The sequence below is a fragment of the Salarias fasciatus genome, chromosome 7 (genome assembly GCF_902148845.1).
Source record: "Salarias fasciatus chromosome 7, fSalaFa1.1, whole genome shotgun sequence".
Classification (NCBI taxonomy): domain Eukaryota; kingdom Metazoa; phylum Chordata; class Actinopteri; order Blenniiformes; family Blenniidae; genus Salarias; species Salarias fasciatus.
This window is the reverse complement of record NC_043751.1, coordinates 31790553-31806499: the sequence shown is the minus strand read 5'-3', so window position 1 is coordinate 31806499 and position 15947 is coordinate 31790553. Positions and strand designations below refer to the sequence as shown.

At 55.0% G+C, this 15947-nt stretch overlaps 1 protein-coding gene across 1 annotated transcript in view; it reads right to left on the bottom strand.

Moving 5' to 3' along the window:
* Positions 1-14965, bottom strand: part of LOC115391837 (aminopeptidase Ey-like) — an 18222-nt gene extending 3257 nt beyond the window's left edge. The window contains exons 1-19 of the mRNA XM_030096226.1: positions 14287-14965; positions 12614-12756; positions 11456-11601; positions 11248-11368; positions 11017-11171; positions 10808-10921; positions 9690-9833; positions 9076-9141; positions 8319-8384; positions 7985-8127; positions 7611-7693; positions 7374-7507; positions 6935-6990; positions 6578-6725; positions 6033-6121; positions 5646-5756; positions 4602-4769; positions 4353-4493; positions 3460-3523 (exon numbers count right to left, since the gene is read on the bottom strand). Of these exons, the coding sequence (XP_029952086.1) occupies positions 3460-3523; positions 4353-4493; positions 4602-4769; positions 5646-5756; positions 6033-6121; positions 6578-6725; positions 6935-6990; positions 7374-7507; positions 7611-7693; positions 7985-8127; positions 8319-8384; positions 9076-9141; positions 9690-9833; positions 10808-10921; positions 11017-11171; positions 11248-11368; positions 11456-11601; positions 12614-12756; positions 14287-14912 (2718 nt within the window). The 5' untranslated portion in view covers positions 14913-14965. The remainder of the gene's footprint in view (positions 1-3459; positions 3524-4352; positions 4494-4601; positions 4770-5645; positions 5757-6032; positions 6122-6577; positions 6726-6934; positions 6991-7373; positions 7508-7610; positions 7694-7984; positions 8128-8318; positions 8385-9075; positions 9142-9689; positions 9834-10807; positions 10922-11016; positions 11172-11247; positions 11369-11455; positions 11602-12613; positions 12757-14286) is intronic.
* Between the last annotated feature and the right edge of the window lie 982 nt (positions 14966-15947).

Below are 15947 nucleotides of genomic sequence, written 5' to 3'. Positions count from 1 at the left end.
GGAACCAGGTCTAGAGGAGGAACCAGGTCTAGAGAAGGAACCAGGTCCAGAGAAGGAACCAGGTCCAGAAGAGGAACCAGGTCTAGAGGAGGAACCAGGTCTAGAGGAGGAACCAGGTCTAGAGAAGGAACCAGGTCCAGAGAAGGAACCAGGTCCAGAGAAGGAACCAGGTCTAGAGGAGGAACCAGGTCTAGAGGAGGAACCAGGTCCAGAGAAGGAACCAGGTCCAGAGAAGGAACCAGGTCCAGAGGAGGAACCAGGTCTAGAGGAGGAACCAGGTCTAGAGGAGGAACCAGGTCTAGAGGAGGAACCAGGTCTAGAGGAGGAACCAGGTCTAGTGGAGGAACCAGGTCTAGAGAAGGAACCAGGTCCAGAGGAGGAACCAGGTCTAGAGGAGGAACCAGGTCTAGAGGAGGAACCAGGTCTAGAGGAGGAACCAGGTCTAGTGGAGGAACCAGGTCCAGAGGAACCAGCTGCCACGCTTGTCTGTTTTTAATCTTCCCATTTTAACGGCTCGGCTTGAGACGCTCCTGTTTAGTCTTTATGGCTTCATGACGGTGTTGATGACGGTCTCTCTGTCTTTATGACGGTCTTTATGACGGTCTTTCTGACTGTCTTTATGACAGTCTTTATGACGGTCTTTATGACGGTCTCTTCATTGTTTTTATTGCCGTTTATGGTGGACCTGATATTTTTACGTTTCTTCGGTTCCGTCAGTCTCCAGACAGACTCGATCGATTCACTGAAAGCTTTTTCAAGTTGATGTTTGAAACACAGACATCAGTCGGAACAACAGCGTCACTCTGCCGGTGTTTCTGATTTCCTGTGCAGCTGGAGGCCCAGGACGACGCCCTGAGGAACCCCTCACGTTCTGAATGTTCTCCTGAACCCACGAGTTCCTGCCTGACAGCGTGGAAAGAGTCTGGAAGGAAGAAGAAGAAGAAGAAAGAAGATTGAGAAGAAGAAGAAGAAGAAGAAAGAAGATGAAGAAGAAAGAAGAAAGAAGAAAGAAGAAAGAAGAAAGAAGAAAGAAGAAGAAGAAGGAAGAAGGAAGAAGGAAGAAGAAGAAGAAGAAGAAGAAGAAGAAGAAGAAGAAGAAGAAGAAGAAGAAGAAGAAGAAGAAGAAGAAGAAGAAGAAGAAGAAGAAGGAGAATTTACCACAGCATTTATTAAAGTCTATTTAAACATGTTCAGCAATAAAAACACCCACAAGTCATAGCGCCTAAAAACCACACAAATAGGTGACTAACAGTTGGTGTTAAAGCGTCCTTCCTCCATAAGACCCAAGACCCCTCCCACAGTCCACACCTTCGCGCCCCAGCAGTCTGACCAGGGGGACGAGTCGGGGGCAGGATGTCCACAGGTGCTCCAGTGTCTCGTCCTCAGGGCAGAAGGGACAGTTGGTGTCTGTCCCAGGGTCAAAGTGGGCCACATGTCTGTAGCCCCGCCCCATGCCCCGCCCTCCACCGCACAGCGTTTCTCAATGGGGGACTCATACAGGGACTTCAGCTGCCTCTGGGGGACGACCCCGGCGCCAACACACCCGACCACCTGGACCAGGGAGACCTTCAAGCGTGGCTCTGTTCCTCACCTTCATGGCAACAATGTAGAGGCTTTTTTCAAGACGGTGCTGAACTCTGGCAGGACAGGTGTAGAGAAGGACAGGAGTCCACCAGCTGCCTCCCCATCGCCACCAGCAGGCCGGATGTTCAGCGAGGGAAAGCCTGGAGGAGCTGGACCAGCAGAGCCCAGACCCAGCAGCTCTCTGAACCTCGATGGGACCCTCGCTTCACTTCCTCCAGAAGTCTCTCCAGAACCCGCTAAGATCTGATGCCAGTCTCTCGACTAAGCTGCTCCACGCTCTTCCAGCATCTGCCAGACCTCAGATCAGCCAGTTTGGTCAAGTTTGACTCCAAGAAAGTCGCCTCACTGCTGCAGAGTCCAGCAGGCTGCTCCAGACCAGTGGGTTGTGAAACAGTGGCTCCTCCGTCCGTCCATATGGCTGGTCTCTGGACACAGTCAGGACCGACCGCCACCCCTCAGTACTGACAGGTAGAAGGCAGAGGTCCCGGTTATGTCCATGTTCTGAAGGTCTAATAAGAACAGGTGTTTATCAAAACCGAGCCTTCCGACTCCACCCAGCAGTACCGCGGCGGTCCTCTCCCACAGCGGATTCTGACCGTACAGGAAGCGTCTCACTGTCTGTAGACGAAGGGCTGCCACCCGACTAGCGATGTCCACCAGACCTTGGCCCCCTTCTTCGGTAGGGAGGTACAGCACTGCCGCCCCCAGCCAGTGGAATCCCCCCCAGAAGAAATCCACCAGCCGTCTCTGAATGTCCAGCAGCTCCGTGGTGGAGGGTGGAGCAGTGGAGCAGTGCCACAAGGTGGAGGCAGCCAGGTTGATGATCACCACAGCCCTCCCCCTGTAAGACAGCTGGGGCTGGACCCATGTCCACCGAGACAATCGGGCGCTCACTTTTTCCCCGAGACCGTCCCAGTTCTGGCCCTGGAAGACCTCGCTCCCCAGGTACACCCCAAGGCACTTCCTTCCGTCCACTGCGGTCCAGCTGCAGCGCTGTGTGCCGAGTCCACCGTCCAAGAAGCAGCCCTTCACATTCACGCCAGTGGACTTTGGCAGAGGAGGCGTGTTCATAATAATCCAGCTGTTGCTGCAGAGTTTGAACATCTGCGGGATCCGTGATGAACACAGTCTGGTCATCAGCGTAGGCAGACAGATAGAAGATGTCATCCGCCAGTGTAAAACCTGTGAGACCTCTCCTCAGCTGGGGGAGTAGCGGTTCGATGGCCAAAGTGTGCAACATGCCAGACAGTGGGCAGCCCTGCTGAACGCCCCTCTGGACTTCAATCGGACGACTTAGTCCTCCCCCCACTTCCAACAGTACTGCTGCTCTTGACTACAGCAGACTAATGCAGGACACAAACCTCTTCAGAAAACCAAAAGCTGCCAAAGCGTTAAACAGATAGGAGTGATCCACCCGGTCGAAGGCCTTCTCCTGATCGATGGAGATCAACCCTCGGTCTAAGCTTTTAAGTCTTGCGATGTCAATGAGGTCTTTAAGCAGGAAGAGGTTGTCCATAATTGTACGACCCGGAATACAGTACGACTGGGTGTGATGAATTACTGAATCCAAACAATCTTTTAATCTATTAGATAAGACCTTCACCATAATCTCATAATCTGAGCAGAGGAAGGACATCGGTCTCCAGCTCAGCAGTAGAGTTAGGTCCCCCTTTTTTGGGAAAAGGGCTGGAACGGCTCTTGTGCAGCTCAGAAGGAAGGTCTCCAACTCTAGGGAAGTTTTGAAAACCTGGTAAACATCCTCCCCAATTTGTGCCCAGGAGAAGAAGAACAAGAAGAACAAGAAGAACAAGAAGAACAAGAACAAGAAGAACAAGAAAAACAAGAAGAACAAGAAGGAGAAGAAGGAGAACCAACCTCTTCCAGCTCGAACTGTGAGGAGAACCTTCTGGAAACTGCTGCGATCACAGACGGCCCGTAACTGAGAGACAGAACCAACACAGCCAGTCAGACTGAGAACCCGAGGAACCAGGGGAACCAGAGGAACCAGAGGAACCAGAGGAACCAGGGGAACCAGGGGAACCAGAAGAACCAGAGGAACCAGAGGAACCCGAGGAACCAGGGGAACCCGAGGAACCAGGGGAACCAGAGGAACCCGAGGAACCAGTGGAACCAGAGGAACCAGGGGAACCCGAGGAACCAGGGGAACCCGAGGAACCAGGGGAACCAGAGGAACCCGAGGAACCAGTGGAACCAGAGGAACCAGGGGAACCCGAGGAACCAGAGGAACCAGTGGAACCAGAGGAACCAGTGGAACCAGAGGAACCAGAGGAACCAGGGGAACCCGAGGAACCAGGGGAACCAGTGGAACCAGAGGAACCCGAGGAACCAGGGGAACCAGAGGAACCCGAGGAACCCGAGGAACCAGTGGAACCAGTGGAACCAGAGGAACCAGGGGAACCAGTGGAACCAGGGGAACCAGAGGAACCAGGGGAACTGTCACAGGAAATCAGGAAATCTCAAGAAATATCAGAGTAAATATCTGGAAATATAGCAGGAAATATCAGAGGAAGTAGAGGGAATAGAACAGGAAATACCACAGGGCTGGGTGACTGGGTGAACGGGTGACAGGGGGACACAGGGACACAAGGACAGGGGGACACAGGGACAGGGGGACTGGGACTCCCACAGACTCCCAAAACGGATTGAAGGTTTTGTATTTTCACTGAAACAGGAGTCAGGACTGAACCAGACGACCTCTGAGTGACCTCTGACCGACCTCTGAGGGACTGTGCTGTGTGGGGACTCACTCGGTCACGATGTAGTCCCAGTGGGCCCGGATGAAGTTCCAGGCCAGCGCGTGTCCTGCTGCGTTGCTGGACACGTCCTCAATGATGGACGAGACATCATTGAGACGAATCTTCTCCGGGTCCAGTGTGTACTGGAGCAGCCTGGGGGGAGGGGGAGGGGGTGAGTGAGTGTGTGTGTGTGTGTGTGTGGTGTGTGTGTGTGTGTGTGTGTGTGTGTGTGTGTGTGTGTGTGTGTGTGTGTGTGTGTACCTGCTCAGCAGCCACACCCTCCTGCTGCAGCTCAGAGCCTTCCTCAGCCTCACTCTCTCTGCCGGGTCGGAGCAGCTCAGGAACTGGTTCCAGACGAACTCCCACTGCTCCGCCCCCCCGGCCGCCACCGCCTGGCAGTACACCACGTCCCGCAGGTTGGCCTGGATGCTGGAGGACGGCCAATCAGGACGGGAGGAGACCAATCAGGACAGGAGGAGACCAGCCAATCAGGACAGGAGGAGACCAGCCAATCAGGACGGGAGGAGACCGGCCAATCAGGACGGGAGGAGACCAGCCAATCAGGACGGGAGGAGACCAGCCAATCAGGACGGGAGGAGACCAGCCAATCAGGACGGGAGGAGACCAGCCAATCAGGACGGGAGGAGACCAGCCAATCAGGACGGGAGGAGACCAATCAGGACGGGAGGAGACCAATCAGGACGGGAGGAGACCAGCCAATCAGGACGGGAGGAGACCAATCAGGACAAGAGGAGACCAGCCAATCAGGACAGGAGGAGACCAATCAGGACGGGAGGAGACCAGCCAATCAGGACGGGAGGAGACCAGCCAATCAGGACGGGAGGAGACCAGCCAATCAGGACAGGAGGAGACCAGCCAATCAGGACGGGAGGAGACCAGCCAATCAGGACGGGAGGAGACCAATCAGGACGGGAGGAGACCAGCCAATCAGGACGGGAGGAGACCAGCCAATCAGGACGGGAGGAGACCAGCCAATCAGGACAGGAGGAGACCAATCAGGACGGGAGGAGACCAGCCAATCAGGACAGGAGGAGACCAATCAGGACGGGAGGAGACCAGCCAATCAGGACAGGAGGAGACCAATCAGGACGGGAGGAGACCAATCAGGATGGGAGGAAGAAGTGGAGAGATCAGAGAGAAGAAGAAAGACTGCAGACTAAAACACAGCGCTCCGTTTCCATGGCAACGTTTCAGATGAAAACAAAGGTAAACATCATGTTGTCATGTAAGCAGCTGGTGTTTTCACTTGCAGCCGTTGCCATGGGAACGGTTCTTTCCTGCTACCTGTTGTTGGAAGGGTTGTTCATCCACTCGCTGAATTTCCTCGTCACCATGGCGACGCAGTCCGGCAGTCCGTTGGAACAGGCCACCGAGACCGCCAGCAGCTGGTTCTGTCTGAGCAGAACACAGGAACGTTACGGTAAACACAAGTCTGGTTCTGACAGGTCTGTCCAGGGTCTGTCCAGGTTCTAACAGGTTCTAACAGGTTCTAACAGGTCCGTCCAGGTTCTAACAGGTTCTAACAGGTTCTCACAGGTTCTAACAGGTCTATCCAGGTTCTAACAGGTTCTAACAAGTCCGTCCAGGTTCTAACAGGTTCTAACAGGTCTGTCCAGGTTCTAAGTGGAGGTTCCGTGTCTGTTCTGGGCCTGCGTGGAACCTGAGACTTACTGCTGAGCGGGTTCCCTCGGCACCGTGCCGCTGTCCGTGTGGTTCTTGTAGAACATGTAGAGCCGTTCCACCTGGTTCTGCAGGTACATCTGCAGGAGAAAACAGCTTTACAGCACAGCTCGGGAACCGCGAGGAGCCGGCGTCACGTTCTGCTGTTTTCATGTTGGATGAGAGAAACTCAAGATTTTATTTTCAGGAAAATCAAACTTTTTGTTCTTTTCAAAACTGACGTTAATGTCAAGTCGAAAAGATTCTGTTGCCACGGAAACACCGTTCTCTCAATGTTGCCATGGAAACATTGTTGTCAGAATGTCACCGTGGAAACACAAATCTTTTCTGGAACATTGTGTTTTCTTACTAAAAGTTCCACACGATGAAAGCTGCTCTGAACTTTGACCTCCTGCTTCCAGTTATGAAATCAGATTGTAGAACACGTTAAATTGAGTCCAGAAATCTGAGCTGACATCCTGAGAACCGATGAGCCTCGTTCAGTGGAACGTCCAGACGAAACCCAGACGGAACCCGGGCAGAGCAGAGGAACGTGCCTGCAGGGGCCCGAAGACCTCGGAGCGGTCGAACATCTCCAGGATGTACCCCATGTTGGACACGGCCGCGTCCCACGGCAGGAACTCCGTCTCGTTCCGCAGGAACCGGGTGGAGTTCAGAGCCAGAGTCAGGTTGACCTGCTGGGCCCTGAGGAGGAGAACCAGACGGAACCTTTAATCCAGCATGTCGGAGGAGGAAGATGCTCTATAATCTGTTAGAGGAGGAAGATGTTTCTCTGTTGTTTGTACTTTCTAAATAGTCTAAAAGCAGTTTTTTTGGTAGCTTCAGGGAGATTTGTTGGTAGTTTGTTGGTAGTTTTCTACGCTCCGGCTGCTCCACTGCCTCAGACGTCGTACCTCGCCAAGTTAAAGGCATCACTGATGATCTGCACTCGGTTCAGCAGCGGGATCACCTGGAGAAGACAGAGACAGAAGACATCAGCTGGAAGAGACAGAGACAGAAGACATCAGCTGGCTCCGCCCACAGTGGAGACCGGCCTCGGTCCACATGAGTCAGAAGGTTCTGTCTGAGACGTGCTGTTCTCAGGACCCAGTGTCCCTCGTCTCTCTTGAAGTCGGACAGACGGAACGTCCTGGAGGGATTTACCGCCGTGTCGGGTCATGGGTGACAGCAGGAAACGCCGGCAGACCTGCGTCCTCCAGCGCCGTCGTAAACGCCACGATAAAACGCCGCGATAAAACGCTGCTTCCTTATTGCGAGCAGTAAAGCGGGGAAGCGGGGGGTGGGGGGGGGGTGGGGGCGACGGGGACGGGGACGGGATGGGACGGGACTCACGTTCCGGTTGGTCTCCAGCTGGGCGAACAGCAGGTTCCAGTTCTCCAGGTTGTAGTTGACGCGGTAGTACCCGGTGTAGTTCACGTTGGCCAGGATCCAGACTCCGGGTCCGGCGATGAACTCCCCCTTAATGTCTGCAGGGACAGAGACATGTCCAGCGGGGACAGACAACAGCAGGACGACCGACAAACACACCTCCAGCAGCCTGCAGTGTGTGTGTGTGTGTGTGTGTGTTACCTGGCCCTGCGGTGCTCAGGACCAGCTCTCCACTGAGCTCCTTCCTGTTTGAAGTGTAAACGACGGGGATCTTCCACAGAAGGCTGAACAAACAGAACAGGAGAACCGGTCATCAAGGCTCCACGTTCTGACGTCTGCCGGCAGCGGCGGTCGCTGACTGACACTCCCTGTGGTCTGCTCAACGGCACAGCGGCGGCCTGCCAGAGCCTAAAGCCTCGCTGGGGCAGGTTAAATGATGACGGGAGTCAAACTCAGCGTCTGGAGCAGCCTGAGCGGTAATCCACTGCAATCAGCGGCGTGACGACACGCAGGGAACAGAGAACCTCTGAGAACGCTGCTGCTGCTGCTCAGAGGAGGAAGATGCTCCACGGTACCTGGACTGGTCGGTGCTGTTGTACAGGAAGTGCTTCTGGGAGATCTGGCCCGTCGTGGTGTTGATGGTGACCACAGGGAAGCCGCTCTGTCTGGTCCAGGGTTCCATGAAGTCGGAGATCTGGATGTAGGAACTGGATTCCTCCTGGAGCCAACAGAACCGTGTCAGAACCCGGAGAACCGTCCTCCGCAGACCTTCAGAGCGGCAGCGGGTCGTTGGGTTGGGGTTGGGGGTAGGTTTAGGGTTCGGGTTATGTTTGGTCTTGGGTCAGTGTTGGGGATAGAGTTGGGGTTGGGTTTAGGGTTCTATTCAGGGTTCCGGTTCTGGGACTGGACCTGCTGTAAGGCGCTCCACAGGTCCCGGTGGTCCGTGCTCTGCCACTGGAAGGTCTTCAGGTAACGCTGAAACACACAGGGACAGACGTTCCACCTTCAGCAGGGAGAACCAGGTTCCCCGCTGGACTTCTGGAGACGGCAGAACCCAGATCCTCCTCCGGAACAAGACCAGATACGGTCAGGGTGACGGTTGAAATCCCCCCACCGACCAGCAGCCCATCAGGGTTATGGGGGTGGGGTTCTTCTCTCGGGAGTTCCGGGACGGAACACCTTCAGCAGGCAGGGCTAGACCCTCATACTTCCTGGTTCCAGAGCCAATCAGACGTGAGTTCTCGAGCAGCGCCGCATTATGGATTTTCTGACAACGCTGTCAGCCGTGCATGAGGTGCACGTGCACGACACCAGCCGTCGGTATGATATGCCTGAACTGACTCAACTCACTGAAAGACTCACACACACACACACACACACACACACACACACACACACACACACACACACACACACACACACACACACACACACACACACACACACACACACACACACACACACACACACACACACACACACACACACACACACACACACACACACAGGTGATTGTTCCTGCAGGTTAATCTTTCACGCTGGTCGTTCTTCCTCCTTCTTATCAACACTCTGAATCACGTCTTCAGGCCTCGCGTTCCATCGGTCCGGAGGCGGAACCGGGACGTCAGGGGCGGAACCCGGGTTCCGCCCCCGATGGCGAACTCACCCTGACCCCCCGGTGGAAATCTCCCTCCCTCATGTAGTCCTTCAGCATCCTGAGCAGAAGGGCCCCCTGCAGAGAGGAAGAACACGGAACCGTTCTCAGCTGGGCTCCGTTCCGACAGAACACGACTGGAACACATCAGGTTTGGTTGGTTTTTCCTGTCCTGTCCGACGTCCTTCTGCTTCCTCTGCGTGAGCAGACTTTACAGAACGCCGCCAGCAACAGCGAGAAAACCTTTTCCTCAACATTATTAAGTAAACAGTTCAAACTTGAAAGAATAAATTATTAAAACGACTGAAAAAACTGTTAAAAACAGGAAACAACAGACTGAACGGAAAAAAACAGCCAGAACGACCAGAAGGAATCAACATCGTTGACAAAAAGACAAACAAGGGAAGAAAAAAGGTTCAAACAGGTAAAACGGCTTCAAATCAATCAGGGATCACCCGGTAGAACATCTGAATGTTCTCCAAAGTTCCACTTGTAAAAACAGACACCGTGATCGGAGCAGTTTGAGAATGACAGGAAGCCATAAAAGTTGTCGAAATGATTTGAAGCAGAAGGAGACGGTTGGTGCTGAAGGAGAAGCGGGTCGGGTGGAGGCGGGCCGGACTCGCCTTGCTGTAGCTGATGGAGTCGTACAAGTTGCCGATGGACGAGGACGTCTGGACGTCGCTCTCCGGGAGGATGAGCGGATGAGACGAGGCCAGAGCGTCGGTCTCCATCGCCATCGCCATGTTCTCCGCCACGAATACGTCGCACTGGGGGGACAGAGGACGGAAGGCTGACCAGGGTTACTGGCACCAGTACCAGCGTCCAACTAGCATGGACACGAGGACGAACGCTGACCCAGAACTGGCACAATTTTGCCTTCTAGTCTCCACCAGGTCACCATCTAGTCTCCACCAGGTCACCATCTAGTCTCCACCAGGTCACCATCTAGTCTCCACCAGGTCACCACCTAGTCTCCACCAGGTCACCATCCAGTCTCCACCAGGTCACCATCTAGTCTCCACCAGGTCACCACCTAGTCTCCACCAGGTCACCACCTAGTCTCCACCAGGTCACCACCTAGTCTCCACCAGGTCACCATCTAGTCTCCACCAGGTCACCATCTAGTCTCCACCAGGTCACCATCTAGTCTCCACCAGGTCACCATCTAGTCTCCACCAGGTCACCACCTAGTCTCCACCAGGTCACCACCTAGTCTCCACCAGGTCACCATCTAGTCTCCACCAGGTCACCACCTAGTCTCCACCAGGTCACCATCTAGTCTCCACCAGGTCACCACCTAGTCTCCACCAGGTCACCATCTAGTCTCCACCAGGTCACCATCTAGTCTCCACCAGGTCACCACCTAGTCTCCACCAGGTCACCACCTAGTCTCCACCAGGTTGCTACCTGGACTCAATCAGGTGGAAGTTTGCCTTTTACAGGCACTTTGGGGGGGCTACCAAAGGCCAGAACCCTCCGAGGACCCTTTAATTTGATTTTGGTGAAGTGAAAAGGAATCCTTGCTTTAAAACGTTGATACGATGTCTGTGGAGACACTGAGCGGCGGGAGGCGTTGGGTCCCGATGGAGGACCGGGCTGGACTGTTGTCACCGTTGCTGTTGTCCGAGTCTCCGAGCAACATTGTGGTGTAAACAGAGACTCAGAAACGTTCTGGAGGCTTTGTGTTTTCACTGAACTGCAGACGGACAGACGGACTCCGTCTGGAACTCGGGGAACCCACCATGCTGAAAGACTTGTCCACGTGGTCCACCGCCACGTAGGACATGTAGGTGGCGAAGCCCTCCTTCAGCCACAGCTCGTTCCACCACCTGATGGACACCAGGTTCCCGAACCACTGAGGATGGACAACAGGTGTTCTTAAACTTCATTGCAGCCGTCGTACCAAGAACCCGTTCCAGACCCCAGACCCCGGACCCCAGACCCTGAGACCTGATGAGCCAGCTCGTGAGCGATGGTGATGGCGATCTCCTGCTTCTGATGAGCTGAGGACACGTTGGGGTCGTACAGCAGGTACCCCTCGTGGTACGTGATCAGTCCCCAGTTCTCCATGGCCGCAGGCCCCAGGACCGGCAGGGCCACCTGGTCTGAGGGGGTCCAGAGGGAGAACCGCCTCATCAACTCGGACCCGCGACGGGAACGTCGGCGTGACGGGAGTCTTACCGATCGTCGTCATTCCGAAGCCGAGACCGAATCTGTCGTGGAAGAAAGCGGTGATGTCTCCGGTCAGGTGACCGGCGTAGTCCAGCAGTCCGTCTCTGATGGCCTCGGGCTGGGCGTGCATCTGCCAGAGGACAGGAAGCAGGAAGCAGGAAGCAGGAAGTGAGCAGCGGGTAACATGACGCCTGCTGGGATTTCTTCTGGTACGTACTCTGATGGTGAACTCCAAATCTCCGGAACGCCGCGAGAACTGGACGTGTTCCAGCTCTGAGACGATGAAGGCCAGCAGGTAGGAGGACATCCGGGGCGTCGGCAGGAACTCGGTGAACTTCCACTCATCGTCTAAATGGAAGCTGCCTGAGAACAAACGCCACGGAACATAGAACACTCAAATCTCTGGAGAACCGCAGCCCATCTGCTGGACCCTCCACCAAGCACAACCTCAGAACCAGACCTGCTTTTTTTTACCAAAACATTCAGCTCCCTGCTTCAGCTCCCTGCTTCAGCTCTCTGCTTCAGCTCCTTGCTTCAGCTCCCTGCTTCAGTTCTCTGCTTCAGCTCTCTGCTTCAGCTCCTTGCTTCAGCTCCCTGCTTCAGTTCTCTGCTTCAGCTCCCTGCTTCAGCTCCTTGCTTCAGCTCTCTGCTTCAGTTCTCTGCTTCAGCTCCCTGCTTCAGCTCCCTGCTTCAGCTCTCTGCTTCAGCTCCTTGCTTCAGCTCCCTGCTTCAGTTCTCTGCTTCAGCTCCCTGCTTCAGCTCCCTGCTTCAGCTCTCTGCTTCAGTTCTCCGCTTCAGCTCTCTGCTTCAGCTCCCTGCTTCAGCTCTCTGCTTCAGCTCCCTGCTTCAGCTCCCTGCTTCAGCTCTCTGCTTCAGCTCCCTGCTTCAGCTCCCTGCTTCAGGTCTCTGCTTCAGCTCTCTGCTTCAGCTCTCTGCTTCAGCTCTCTGCTTCAGCTCCCTGCTTCAGCTCCTTGCTTCAGCTCTCTGCTTCAGTTCTCTGCTTCCGCTCCCTGCTTCCGCTCCCTGCTTCAGCTCCCTGCTTCAGCTCCCTGCTTCCGCTCCCTGCTTCCGCTCCCTGCTTCCGCTCCCTGCTTCAGGTCTCTGCATCAGTTGTCTGCTTCAGCTCCCTGCTTCAGCTCCCTGCTTCAGGTCTCTGCTTCAGGTCTCTGCTTCAGTTCTCTGCTTCAGCTCCCTGCTTCAGGTCTCTGCTTCAGCTCCTTGCTTCAGCTCCTTGCTTCAGCTCCCTGCTTCAGGTCTCTGCTTCAGCTCTCTGCTTCAGCTCCCTGCTTCAGCTCCCTGCTTCAGGTCTCTGCTTCAGCTCCCTGCTTCAGGTCTCTGCTTCAGGAAGGAGGCGGGCCTGGGTTCCGGGTCTCACCGGCCTCCTCGGCGTTCCCGACAGCCCGGGTGTGGACCCGGTGGATCAGGGTGAGGTGGAACACGGCTCGCAGGGCGGGCTCGTCGAAGCAGGGGAACACCACCCGGGCGCCAATCGCCTCCAGCTGGGTGGCAGCCAGGAACCTGAGAACCCAGAACAAGAACCGGTCAGTCCTACGACCGAGAACCCGGAGAACCAAGACAGACCCTCAGTCTTAATGACACAGAACCAAGAGAGACTGTGTCTTAGTGAACTAGAACCCAGAGAACCAAGAGAGACCACCTGTTTTAATGACCTAGAACCTTTAGAACCAAGACAGACCTTCTGTCTTAAAGCTCGTGTCCGGAGTTTTGAAAGAGAGAGTTTTTTTTAATCCAAAGTTTCAGGCTCCGCCCTCCCTCTGCTTTCATGAGCGACCAAGCCACGCCCCTTTAATTGTTGAGCTGTTTACGGTGGATGTTCAGCAGACAGTGGATGTATCTGCTGCAGAGCTAACTCTCCTCTGCTGGGCGAGCGGCCGTGCTCTCTGGCTGCTCCACACTGACTGACAGCAGGACAAGGCGGAAGCTCGAAATCTATTGGCTGACGCTGACCGGCGCTTTTCCAGATAACATGGGGGTCTATGAGACGAAGGCGGAGCTCATAAATACATTTTTATATTGCTTTATGCTAATATTATATCGTAGTATCGAACCAGACATACGTTAAAACGAAACGAACGGAAACTCCGGACACCAGCTTTAATGGCCTAGAACACTGAGAACCAAGAGAGACATTGTCCTAATGACCTAGAACCCTGAGAATTAAAATATACCAAGCGTCTTAATGATCTAGAACCCAGAGAACCCTCACAGGAGGAGCTCAGTCACACTCCCTTCAGGAAGTGACGTTCCGTTCTGCTTCCGTCGGGTTTGAAGCAGCTGTTCTCTCTTTCTGAACGTTCCGCCTCGGGCTCTGCGGTTCTGCAGGAACGCTGCAGTCGGCGTTTCTCCGGATTCTGCTGTTTTCATTCTGAAGGATTTGATTTCAGGAATGGTTCTTCCTTACAGGTTCAGGTTCCGAACAGAACCAGTGTGGTTCCGATGGAATCAAATCCGGTTTTACAACAGAACCTGATGAATGTGAAAGGTTCTCCTGGTTTTTAATGATTCCAGAATCATTTCTGTCTCGGCAGGTCTCAAAACTTCTTTATTTCCTTTAAACTCATTTTTTCGCCTTTTTTTTTTTTTCAAACTTGACTTTTTTCGTTAAACTTTTAAAACTTTATTTAACGTTTCTCTGGATTCGTGTCGTTACAAAAACTTTGCTCCTCCATGTTCTCTAGAACATGCAGCGGTTCCTGAATCGAAGGAAATGTTCTGTGACTCATTTCTGTCCTGGGAGGAAAAGTCAAGCTTTGGTTCTACTCTCTCTCTCTCCCTCTCTCCCTCTCTGTCTCTCTCTCCCTCTCTCTTTTCTTTTACCTCTTTTAAAGAGACAAAATAATGAAAGAGATAAAGGAGTGCTGGTTCCTTTCTCTTTTTCTTCTCTCATTCTGTCTCTTTAAAAGAGGTAAAGTAACGGAGGTAAAGAAGTGTTGGTTCTGTCGGTTCCGTTTCACAGAGAACCAGCTTCATTGGATCTGAAGGGGGTTCAGAGGAGCTGGGTTCTCAATCACCGGCTCCTGGACTCACCTCTGCGTGTTGGGGTCTGCGTTGGCCCCGGCCCCGGCCCCAGCCCCGGACCCCCCCTCCTTGTAGGAGCTGAGGTAGAGCCCCCTGGGGTGGGGGGACATGTCCCCGCTGAAGGCCAGGAACAGGCTGTAGTTCCGTCCCTCCTGGAGTTCCTCTGAGAGACGCAGTTCCATGATGTCCTCTCCGGTGTCCAGGTCCCTGATCCGGTCCACGCCGATCGCCCGGCCGCTGTCCCGGTCCAGCAGGACGGGGTCGGACAGGACCAGGTCCCGGCTGTGCAGGTGGACGCTGCGGGTCGGCGCCAGGCAGCGGAAGCTGACGGTGGAATTCCCGGTGAAGACGGTGGTCTGGTTGGGCGCCGTGGCGTTCCCCTCCGCCGCCGGGATCCGGGTGTAGAACCGGGGCCAGATGAAGAGCCGGTACGACTCCGGCAGCAGGTCCCGGGGGAGCCGCAGGCCCGGCGGCGCCGGGGTGGGGGGCCCGCCGGGGGGCAGGGCCGTGGCGTTCAGGGAGCCGATGTCCCGGTGGATGAAGACCACCATGGTGACCAGGGCCCCGATGACCAAGACTGTCAGGACCACGAAGGCCGCGGCGAACACTTTGGACACCCGGGACTTCTGGGACATGGCGCCGGGTCTGAGCAGGGACGCGTCTGCCTCTGTCCCACTCCGGACGCTCTATAAGTCCTCGGGAAGGGGGCGGGGCCTCAGCGGGTGAGGCATTAACTCAGCAGGGAGCAAAGAGCAGGGGCGTGCACGAGGCCACGCGCACGCTCATGCTCACGCCCGCGCTCAACAAGTCCCACCGCGGTCCAACATCTGGAGCCGGTTTACTCAAGTTCTCCGGTCCTCACACCCTCCCAGAGAACAAGAGAGGAAGAGGAGGAGGAGCGTCCGTCCACAGGGACCAGCCGGGCCCAGGCCAGAACCGGGTCAGAGCCAGACCACCAGGCCAGAGTCCAGAACCTGGCATGGCACCAGACCACCAGGCCTGAGTCCAAACCAACAGGTCTGTGTCCAGAACTGGGTCAGAACTAGGCTGCCAGACCTGAGTCCAGAACCCAGGATGGCACCAGGCCACTGGGTCCAGAACCGGCCAGAAGACTGGTCTCGGAGACATTCTGACCCTCTTTACTTTGGACGCCGCCGCAGTAGGATCCGGTTCCAGAGACAGAACCAGACCCATGAGGGTTCTGGTGGGAGCAGAGCGCCCTCTGCTGGCCAGGTGGAACCGGCACGGCGCGGCGCTCAGGGGGGCAATGGAACCATCACCGTGTTCTGATCACAGACCGGATCAGCTGGTTCCTCTGGGGTCTTCAGTCTCTTCAGGTTCCGCTCAGTCTAGACTGGACCGACTTTAGAACTTCAAGTTTCTGAGGGCAGAACGTTTCAGGTTCTGCTCCTTGTTTCTCTCAACAACCAGGAGGAACCAGAGACCACGTTCTCCTGTTCTGATTCCCTGGCCCTGGTGGAACACCGCCCCCTGCTGGCCTTCAGGAGTCCAGACAGCAATCAGCACAGAAGAAGAACCTTTTCCTCCCGGCTGTGTTCCCTAAAGAACGAGCAGACAAACACTGACAACAACAAAATAACCAGCTGGAGAACAGGATGTGGTTCTGTTGTGTTCTGACACAGAACATGAGAACACTGAGGGAACTCAGT